Raw genomic sequence first — 11167 nt, 5'->3', positions numbered from 1 at the left:
GGCCAGCCTGGTCTACAAAGTGAGTTCCAGGACAGCCAGAGCTATACAGAGAAACCCTGTCTCGAAAAACCAAAAAAAAAAAAAAAAAAAAAAAAAAGAATGGCATACACAGTTCAGGCCTAATCACCTGCTTTGGGAACCTAGGAAGAAGGACTGGGGAAGAAATAAGGTGCTGTGCCTACTTTAAGTAGAGAGATGCCTAGGAAGTGTGAGAGGGGTTGGGAGGGCTGGCAGCTCAAGGCAGAGCAGGGAGAGTACAAATTCTCTAAAGTCAGTTCTGACCTGATTCCTTTGGTGAGGATTAAAGATGGTCAAGGGACATGCTGTTGTAGGAGGGGGACCTGCCCTAGCTGAGCCACAGGTGGCTGATCTTCTCTTGTCCTGGTTTGGGTTACCAGTAGTGGGCCTTAGAATCACTGGTGTGCGACTCCAGAGATGATCTAATGTGCCTGCCACCGGGTACCTTCCACTTAGTCACAAGATGTGCTCAATAACATAGAAGGTGTCTCTGGATGACCTCAGGCTACCTTGGGCTTCTCCAGGTCTTCTGGCTGCTTGGCAAGGAGTGAAGTCTCTGTGAGTCTGAATTGCTGAAGATTGCCTGCCACCTACCTAATCTTGAAGTTTTGTTAAGTGGGGGATTGCATCTCAGATTGGTTTGGAGTTTTCTTTCTTTTTGAAACAAACTTCCCAGAAGCACGTGGTATTTCTCTCACTGTTCTCTCTCTCCCTGTCTGGCTATGATAAAAGTTCCTGTCCAGCTGGGTTTTTCAGTCCAGTTCACAGATAGCTGTTCGTAGCTGTCCACTTTTCTGGTGGGCGTGGGAGGATGGTTTGGGTTTCTCTTTGTAGGACCTGCTCGCCTAGCTACCTGGGAGTGGTGCACAATCCTATTTTTATTTATGTCACCAGCAGGGTGTCCTATTGGACTCTGCTTTCATCCTCACCAAAGGCAGCCGGCTGGTGAGCCTTGAGCAGTGGGTGGCCATTCTCTGGAGGTGTCTGGAGACTGGGAGAAGTGGTTGCACCATTGGGGGGCGGGGTGGGAGGCTGCAGATTATCGTTTTAGTTGATGAGGCTCAAAATGGTGAAGGACGGAGATTTGTTTTCCTTCCAGATATAGAAGTCGGATGGGGCCCTTAGCCCAGCCTACTGGGGAGAACCCACTGACGTTGCGTTTGGGGTTCACCTCTCCCTTGGTGGTTGCGGCCATCCTCCTGCTCTCCGAAGCCAAGGCAGTCTAGGCTGGGGATCAGTTTTTCCGTCCCCGGCAAGAGGTACATGGTGGAGGAGGACTGGACCCGCTTCGGGAGTGCTGCAGTAGTAGTTGGGGAGAGAAGTGGAGTCTTCTCTCTTCACCCTCCGAAGCCTCGCTCGCGTCGTAATTCTTTTTATTTTTACTTTCGAGCCTTGTAAGGCAGGCGGCCGAGGTAAAAGCGCTGCGGCGACACGTTGCCAGCTGCGCAGCACCGCCCGTGTGGCCTGAAGCAGGGGAGAGGGCCGGCCACGCGCCACCTGCCCGGCTCCCCTGGGTCCCTGGGTGCCGCACGGGAGCCGGGGAACCCAGCCTGGCCAAAGGGCCTCCCAGCGGACCCGCGCCGCAGCCCGGGGTCGCCCAGCCCACGTTTTCCGTCTCTCCGGCTCTCTCCGCCCCTCCCTCCCCGCGCTTCCCCTCCTCCTGCCTGGTCATGTGTCGCCTTTTTTTGTTTGCAGTGGAAACAATTTCTCGCCGCTCGGCGCGCCCCGGCCCCGACGCGCCGCAGCGGAGGCGAGCGGGAGGCGGGACGGGGCGTGGAGAGCGGCGGGGCCGGCGGGAGGACGCGGCGCCCGCGGACGCTCGCTCGGGGCCCATGCCGCGCCGTTCCCCGCACCCCTGTCGCCCGCATCCGCGGCCGCCCCCCGCCGCCCGCCCAGGGCTCGAGCGTCCACTGCGGGACCCCGAGCGATGCCCGCTGGGCGCCAGCGAAACTTTGTCGGCTGCGCTGAAGGCAGCGGCGGCCCGGCGCCGCGCTCGGCCAGGTGAGTCGGTGCCCGCGCCCGCCCGCACCACCCAGGCTGGGGTCCGCATTCCAGAGCCGTCGCAGCGGCACGGGGACGGGGCTCGCAATGCGGAGCGCGGGCCAAGCTGGACCCGGGGTGGGGGGGACCCCAGTCCTGAGCCGGGAAGTTGCCCGCCCAGGAGTTTCCTGCCCCGACGTGCTGGCTGCTTCTCGTGCCTCGGTTTCCCCTCCGACTCGGAGAGCGACAGAGTTGGTATTGTCTGTGGAACAGGCATCCTCAGCAATTCGAGTCTGGCAGAGGGTGCCGATCAACTCCAGACCCCAGGACCGCGAACGGGCGCCTAACAAAGATCCCCTCCCTAGCCGAGCACGCTCAGCACGGGCCGCGAGCATCCCGAGACTCGCGGGGCCCTCTTCCGCACCCTGACTCTTTGCAAGCCTTTCTGGGCCTCGCGTGAGCTGGGGGGACGGTGGGCGCGTATTGATTTGTTTTAGTCTCGCCACGCTGCGGCCAATAAAAGGTTTATGACATCTGACCAGCAGTGAAGGTATGTGTGCTCCCAATTGCCCTGTGTACGGGGAGAAGAGCAGTTTTCCCGTTGCCTGGCAACGCCGCCGATTGACGCAGGGCCCAGCCAATCGCTGCCCTCCTTGGTCCCCTTGAAATGTTTTTGACAAGTACAGTAAAAGGGAGTGGAGCGCGTGCGTGCGTGCGCGCGCAAGGAGGGGGAGGTTCCCGGTCCCCCAAACTCGCGACTGCCCAGCTTTGGTTGAGAAAGATTTCTCAACTTTTTAAAAAGTTCACCACCAACATCTGTTCAGACCTGGGCCGTAATGGCGTTGTCAGGTATTTGGAGACGTTCTGCTATTAGCCAAAAAAGTAAGCGTTTTTACTCCATTTTCTTCGTTGGAAGAAAGAAAGGAAGATAAAACACAGGAAGTCATAAAAAGAATGAAAACAAAAGGAGGGTGTGTGAGACGTAACCAATAACTTAAGGCGGTCACTGGTGGGTAACTGTTCGAAGCAACATTATTAGCAGCAGATTAAAAAATGTTTGCTTGACCACAGACGCACACTACCCCTCCGCCTCTCTAAAATAAGAAGGGAAAGGAGACTTGGAAAATTTTGTAGTTAAGATATAATGGAAAACTCAGCTGTGGTTTCTGGGAATTGTTTGTTTTGTGGTAATATAGGACAGGGATAGTAAGGAGTCTTCCATGCTGTTGTAAAGGGAGGGATTTGTAAGGAATGTAGTTAGTGGAGAGTTTGGAAACATAATCTAGGGGTTAAGGGCCCTCCAGACCAACTCTTCTTGGCACTGGCATTTAAATTTGTTTTTCGTATAGAACCACGTTGCTGGCAGTGTTTGTTGAAAACAAAAGAAAACATGGAGAATAGCATGTTAGTTCCTTTGGGAGGCCACTGACAAATAAGCAAATTAAAAAGAAAGAGAGCAGTATGTTGTCATAGCAACAGTGCAATTAAATTACTTTACTGTCAGCCATGATATAATTTTCCTGTTTGGAAGCTCAGGAGACATAAAACTTTCATTTGGTGCTAAAGTTGACTTCAACTGGCTGGGTAGTTCTCTCGTGTGTGGATGTGCGGGCAGTTAGAACCCTTTCTACGGGAATCTGAGGGAACTCTGAGACAAGCTGGCCTTGATTTCTTCATAAGGAAGTTAAAAGCTGTATCAGGCTGGATTCCTTAACTAGATCCAAACCTGAAGATAGGAGCCACCACTTTTCTATAACGTGCATGCTGTATGATAGAGACTAACTTCCTTTTTTGACAGAAATGTTTCCTCGGATGAACTGGATTCTTCTGGATTGGCCTACCTTGTTTGGGCTGAGTGGGGTTTTTCTCCTTTTTTTCTCTTGGTTTTTTGAGACAAGGTTTCTCTGTGTAGTCCTGGCTGTCCTGGAGCTCACTCTGTAGACCAGGCTGGCCTTGAACTCAGAAATCTTCCTGCCTCTGCCTCCCAAGTGCTGGGATTAAAGGCATGGGCCACCACTGCCTGGCGATTTTTCTCCTCTTTGAGATGGCGTGTCCTGTCCACTTGGGAGATGTGCCTCCTCTATCTCTGTCCAGCTGGGGGGAAAGTGCACAGCACGCTGGCACCTCGCCTCTTTGTTTGAGCGCTGCACTGTGCTTTCTAGAATCCAGTTCTAGAACTTCCTGTGCTGAATCAGTGGTCAGTTTAGATGCCACGTTAATGGCTATTTAGAGGCTTGGGTTAACCATTTGTTTACCTTCGATGTATTTCATTCCTCTCTAGGTACCTTGCTTTAACTCCTCACTGAGCCAAAAAAAAAACAGATACTTTTAAACTAAGCATGTAGTTTTAGTTCTGCACACCACCACTGAAAGACTCATTGTCCTTTTTATCTTGAGTTGTGTACCAGAGGGCTGTGTCTGTAGGGGTGACTCTATTTGTAAACTTGACATCTCCCTGTATTTTCTTGTCACATACTGCTTTACTCTCTGTTCTAGGTCATTGATAAGAGTGGAGATGCTGCGGGCGGGAAGGATCTGTTAGGACTTCGGAGGAATTTGCCTTCCTGTAGTGAAATTTTCAGTTGCTCTCCTAGCTTTATTTTCTTCACAGATCCTAGTTAATGACTTATCCTTCATCCCCACGTATTTTTTAGTGCCTGAGGCTACACACTTTTTCTCTTTAGAGATGTCCTTAAATTGAATGTACTCAGTCAAGTTGCACTCTGCAGAGTTCCTTGTCCTGGGTTTACACTTGTTAAATGTTATTAAAGTTGTAATTTTTCCTTACAATTTTTGTGGGATAAAATAAAACAAAACAGTCAAATCAATGGCCTTTGGTTACCAGACTGGCCTCGAACTCAGAAATCCGCCTGCCTCCGCCTCCCAAGTGCTGGGATTAAAGGCGTGTGTGCGCCACCACGCCCGGCTGTAAGAGTCTTCTTAGGGGATTGGAAGCAGCTCTCCTTGCCTTCCCTCTCAGCTCTGGTATTTTACTTATGAAAAAAAATTTACACTTATTTGTGTGTGTGTGTGTGTGTGTGTGTGTATATATATATATATATATATACACACACACACACATACACACATATACATACATATATGTATGTATATATGTGTGTGTGTGTATATACAGTGTATATATGTACACATGCATGTGTCTGTGTATATATGGGAGTGCATGTGCCCAGTGCCCATGTGGAGGTCGGAGGATAAATTTCTGGATTGATTGTCCCTGCATCATGGAGGTCTGGGTGATCAAAACACAGGCCATCAAGCTTGTCAGCCCCCGCACCCCGAGTTTTGAGATTGAATCTCCTGTAGCCCGGCTTGGCCTTGAGTTCTCTATCCTCCTGCCGAGGCCTGAAGAATGCCAAAAGTACAGGTGTGCTGGGATTACAGTTGAGTGAGTACTTTCAGACCCAGCCTTTTTCTCTTTGAGAAGAATAAACAGTGAATCTGGTAATACAAAGCCACAGTAGGTACCCATGACACTTATCTTTTTTTTTTTTTTTTTGGTTTTTTGAGACAGGGTTTCTCTGTATAGCCCTGGCTGTCCTGGAACTCACTTTATAGACCAGGCTGGCCTAGAACTCAGAAATCCCGCCTGCGTCTGCCTCCCAAGTGCTGGGATTAAAGGCGTGCGCCACCACCGCCGGACCAAGGTCACCATTCTGCTGACACTCTGGGCTCATTTTTCTTCATTGTGTAACTGTATGGTGGGCTCGTGTGGCTGCCATGCAGGAGTACTGCTCTACCCTCACCTTGTAGTTGAGAGCCAGATAGGAGCAGAGGGAGTCAGGCGGAAACTGATCTGATTCCTGTTCTGGGGTTCTCCGGCTCATGACTTCTCTGCCTTGTCCTTCCTAGGAGCCTTCACGTAAATGGGTCCAGTCATGCCTGCCAGTAAGAAGGCTGAGAGCTCAGGAATCAGTGTGTCCAGTGGACTGAGTCAGCGTTACCGGGGCAGCGGTTTCTCCAAGGCCCTCCAGGAAGACGATGATCTTGACTTCCCTCTGCCCGACATCCGATTAGAAGAGGGGGCCATGGAAGATGAAGAGCTGACCAACCTGAACTGGCTGCATGAGAGCAAGAACTTGCTGAAGAGCTTTGGGGAGTCGGTCCTTAGGAGTGTCAGTCCTGTGCAGGACCTAGACGATGACACCCCGCCATCCCCTGCCCACTCGGACATGCCCTATGATGCCAGGCAGAACCCCAACTGCAAGCCCCCCTACTCCTTTAGCTGCCTCATATTTATGGCCATCGAGGACTCTCCGACCAAGCGCCTTCCAGTGAAGGACATCTACAACTGGATCTTAGAACATTTCCCGTATTTTGCAAATGCACCTACTGGGTGGAAGAACTCAGTGAGACACAACTTGTCATTGAATAAGTGTTTCAAGAAAGTGGACAAAGAGAGGAGTCAGGTAAGTCGCCCGTGTCTTCTAGAACTGAGTTTAGTTATTTTTTTTTTTGTTTTAAATTAAAAAAAAAAAATTTTTTTTTTACCATTAAAAATGAATGTATAGTTAAAACCATGCTGAAGTCGTTACGAATGGATAATTTGACACATTGGTGAGTTGTGGAAAATCTTCCTTGTTTTTAAGTGTATTGGTTATACTTTCTCTTTGCTGTTCCTACCCTGATATGATTTAACGTAATCACACGATTGAGCTTTGCCAAATCCACTGTCTTCATTCATGTCTCCCTTCCACATGGTTGGGGCAGTTGGGTTTTAAAATTCAAAGCTCTATGTGGCAATACCTAGTGTATCAACGGAGGGACCTTTAGATAAGGAGAATTGCCATAAAGGACTGGAGGAAAAGGATAGCTCCTTTCTGAATATTGGGAGGAGGCGGCTTCTCAGGCTTCTGGAATTCACGGGAGATACTGCACTGTTGAAAGATACTCGAACATACTTAATTACTCTGAGACCCATCAGAGACTTCAGGTGCCCTCGACTTTTATGAAATCTGGTGTATATGTAAGTGCCTGGCACCGTGAAACTGGGAAACTGCCAGGGTGAAGTACTGCGTAGGTTAAGGTTCCCACCAGAAGGGTTTTTTTTTTTTTTTAAATAGTTTTTTTTTTTTTAAGTGTGTGTATGTGAGAGAGAGAGTGTGAGTGAGTATTGGAAATCTACAAAGATTTAGGAAACATGGAAGAGGTCAGACAGTCTGGATTTACAGGTGATCGAGAGCTACCCACTTTGGGTGTTGGGAACCGACCTTGGTTTTGCTGGGGGAACCATGAGTGCTCTTAACCTCTGAGCCATTGCTCGCTGATGCTGATGATGTCAGGAAGGTGCTCCTGTACATGCAGGAGCCTTCTTCATCTCCAGGTCCTTAGTTTTATCTGTGAGGCTCAGGGCGTGCCTCTTACATCCCTGGTACTCAGTCTTAGCTATTTTCTCAGGTGAAGCACCTGAGGCCACTCTCTGGATTTCATCTCTGTTCCCTGCTTTGAGATCCTTCTGAAAACTTAGAAACTGTCCTCTTTCAAAGAGCCAGGCTGTGGCATTTAAACACCTTTGTATAGGTCACTTCTTGGGGCAAGAGAGAGAGCAAGCGTGAGGAAGGAATTCTAAGCTTAGAGTACAGCCAGCAGAGGTCGAGTCAGGCCCCCAGAGCAGTTTGCCACTGAGGAAAGTTAACAGGGCCTTTAGCTCCACGTCATCCTTTCTGCACGTTCCAGCATGCCCGCGTCTCCATGTTTGACATGAAACCACGGCACCCACAAGTAATGTAGCTAATGCGAACTCCGAACTGTTAAACAGGACCAGCTCCAAGCCTGCAGCGAGATTTAGAGATTATCTACTCCTCATTCTGCCTTGCTACCAAGCCCTGAATGGTGCCTGTCAGAGCTCACCAGGAGGGTCCACCCGGCTCCCTGCCCCGCCTCACACTGGATTCTTGGAGTCACATTCACCCCCCCCCCCTCCCCAGGGGTGTTGGTTGTCAATCTCAGCAAACACTGATACCTGTTGACAGGGAGTGTTTTGAAGGACTTGAGATTGTTAATTTTCTGAATTGTTGAGTTCTGGCTTCCTAGCTGAGGCAGTGACCTGTATTGACGGGTTTCTGATCAAATGCCAGTCAGTTTTGTGGCTTCGAGTTTGTTCCCAGTGAACAAAGCTACAGTTGTGCCCCCCACCCCCACCCTCCCTTTTTTCTTTTTCCTTGGGTGAGCTGGAGGCCTCTGGTGGCTGCCAGGGCCCTAGCCCTGGCCTGTTTACTGGGGGTTTTCTCCTGGATTTGCTGCGTAAAAGGGAAGGCATTCTCGCTGATCCATTGCCCAGTGAGAGTCCCTTGGGCTCTGTAGGTACATTTGTTTTCTTCCCAGGGAGTTCTGCTTTGGCAGTAGGCTCAACCTCAACACGAATGTCTGAACACACCCAAACGTTGGTGAGAACTGCCTCAGATAACAGAGAATGGAGGCCTGGCACATTATACCCACCGAGTTAGCTGCGCCACCTTCTTTGTTTGTTTTAATTCTTTTGGTATGTTTTTGAAATTGAAAAAAGCTTGGCCTAGCAGAGAGGATATGGGATCCTATGGGATCCTCGTCCCAGACGGCTTGGAACATGGGAACCCTGGTGGACTAACTACTGTTTGGCTGGGCCCCTGGAGAAGGGAGGAACCTTTGAGATTGCATCTCAGTCACCCCAAGCAAGGCTCTTAGCACTGGTACCACCTCTCAGGCCCCACCTTGGAGATTTGGTTCTGAGGTGGGTTGGGAAAGTTGGTTGTCAGGTGTTCCAAGGTGCTTAGCTGGTCCTGGAACCAGGGAGGGGCCTTTCAGGGTTTTTGTTGTTGTTGTTGGTCAATTTGTTTTGAGAGGGCCTCAAATAGGCAAGCCTTGAACTTGATATTCATCTTCGGGTGACCTTGAACTCCCGACCCTCCTGCCCCTGCCTCCTGTGCTGGGATTATAGGCATGGGTTTTGTTCTTTTTCCTAAGTGTTCAGGTTTCATCAAGAATCTTTTTCTCTCAATTAAGTCTGTTTTATCTCTCAAAGTGCTTCAACAGACAGGTTAAATTTGTTTTTGTTTAATCATGGGCATTTTTAGCCAGCCAAAGTCGATAGAATAATATGAATTTGGGCTCCTGTCACCCCACGATCCATGTCTAGAGTTAGGGTTTAATGAGAATTGTCTGGTTTCATTCATTCATTTTCTTTTTCCTGTCACTGTTGCTACTTGGAAGAAAATTCAGATTGTGAGTCACTTTATTTCAACATACTTTAGAGTGTAGGAGAATAATACATAATTTGCTATGCAGCTACAATGCCAAATATGTCTGTTTGTACCTCATTCCTCCGACTACCCCCTAACATTAATAAGCCAAGTATTCAAATATCCAAGATTGTTAGATGTTTGAATCAGGACCCCCAACATGGCTTATGCAGGGTTGTGGGGTCTCTCGCAGGCTTTGCTTGTTTGAGTATATTGCACTTTTTTTTTTTTTTTTGAGATATGGTTTCTCTGTGTAGCCTTGGTAGTACAGGACCTTGTTTTGTAGACCAGGTTGGCTTGGTCTCGGGGATCCTCCTGCCTCTGCCTCTTGAGTGCTAGATTAAAGGCTTGCACCACTGCCACTACCTGGCTCTCATTCTTTTTTTAAAGACACCCAGCACTTGGGTTTTCAGAGTACGTTACACCCTGCTTGCTTCCTTGTGATGTCCCTGAGTTTGTCTCAGGACGTGAGTTCAGGGGTCCTCTGCTGCCTTCCAGGCCCCTTCCCTGGGAACTGAGTGTAGAGGGAGGGGCTGTGCTCCTGAATTCCTAAGCCTGCTCAGCTTGCCTTGGGGATGCTGTGGTCCAGCCTGGTTCACAGGGGTCAGCTGCTCCCTGTCCTGTGAACTTCACAACTGTCTTTCATGTTACCTGGTTATCAGTGGGTGATCTTTGCTGAGATCAATCAAGGTCATGTTTTTTTAAAGTCTGAGATCTTTTTTTTTCCTCCTAGATACAAGTGTCTGGATTTGTATTTAGCATGTACTGACTTCTCTGGGGACTTGCAAATGAGAAGTCAGACAATGCAGTTAATTTTTATAGATAGATTAGAGCAGGGCAGGTATGTGTGCTTTTCTTTCCGTGCTTTTTATTTATTTCCCTTCTTGCCACTTTAACAAAGAAATCTTATTGTCAGCAGAAGGTTTAGAAAGGAAACAGTGTATCGAGTGTACATACCATATACAAGGCTGACAGCTTTGAATACTCCGTGGTTTAGCCAATCCAGGACTGAGTCCGGAGCAGGACTCCGAGTCTGGTGTTAGTGGTTAGCAGTAACCGGCCATCTTGGAACATCTTGGCCATCTGTTTGTAGAAGCAGGCGTTGGAAATGGTTTAGTGCAGTTGGGCCTCGGGGTCTTTGGTGTCTGAGGCACTGTTGACCCACAGCCTGAATTCAGTGGCAGCATGTCATGTGTGCTGATGAACACCGCGTTGCCCTTGAGATTTTGTTTGCTTAGGGTTTTTTTTCCCTTCCTTTTCTTTTCTTTTTCTTTTTTTTTTTCTTTTTTTGGTTTTTCGAGACAGAGTAGTGTAGCCCTGGCTGTCCTGGGACTCACTTTGTAGACCAGGCTGGCCTTGAACTCAGAAATCCACCTGCCTCTGCCTCCCCTAGTGCTGGGATTAAAGGCGTGTGCCACCACGCCTGGCCCTTTTCTTTTTTAAAAAGATTTATTTATTTTTTATTTATGTGAGTACACTGTAGCTGTCTTCAGACATACACTAGAAGAGGGCATCAGATGCCATTACAGATGGTTGTGAGCTACCATGTGGTTGCTGGGAATTGAACTCAGGACCTCTGGTGGAACAGTCAGTGCTCTTAACCACTGAGCCATCTCTTTAGCCTTTTTCTTTGTTTGTTTTGTTTTTTTTTTTTTCCTTCCCCCTCTCCTTTCTCTTTCTTTGATTAGATTGAACACGCTAAGCAAGGTCATCATAGACATGGCCATGTTATGTATGCCCAGAGGGAACAGTCATGCCATAGCATAGGAGAGTAAAGTCCAGGCTAATTCTGGGGTGCAGCATAAAGAACTCTAGAGGGGCTGGAGAGATGGCTCAACCGGTAAGAGCACTGACTGCTCTTCCAAAGGTCCTGAGTTCAAATCCCAGCAACCACATGGTGGCTCACAACCATCTGTAATGAGATCTGACGCCCT

The 11167-nt window shown here is 48.9% G+C and overlaps 1 protein-coding gene across 8 annotated transcripts in view; it reads left to right on the top strand.

Moving 5' to 3' along the window:
• Foxn3 (forkhead box N3) overlaps nt 1-11167 on the top strand; it is a 364206-nt gene that overhangs the window by 164427 nt on the left and 188612 nt on the right. For 5 of the 8 annotated variants that reach the window (XM_029484509.1, XM_029484506.1, XM_029484505.1 and 2 more), the window contains one exon: nt 5869-6425. In XM_029484509.1, coding sequence (XP_029340369.1) covers nt 5883-6425 — 543 coding nt within the window. In that variant the 5' untranslated portion in view covers nt 5869-5882. Of the gene's footprint in view, nt 1-1718; nt 2020-2141; nt 2881-5868; nt 6426-11167 lie in introns of those variants that run through there. The other 3 variants (XM_021179590.2, XM_029484507.1, XM_029484508.1) reach the window with 3 other exon arrangements.

The sequence above is a fragment of the Mus caroli genome, chromosome 12, assembly GCF_900094665.2.
Source record: "Mus caroli chromosome 12, CAROLI_EIJ_v1.1, whole genome shotgun sequence".
NCBI lineage: Eukaryota > Metazoa > Chordata > Mammalia > Rodentia > Muridae > Mus > Mus caroli.
Note: the sequence above shows the minus strand (reverse complement) of the source record. Positions and strands in the feature narration are given on the sequence as shown.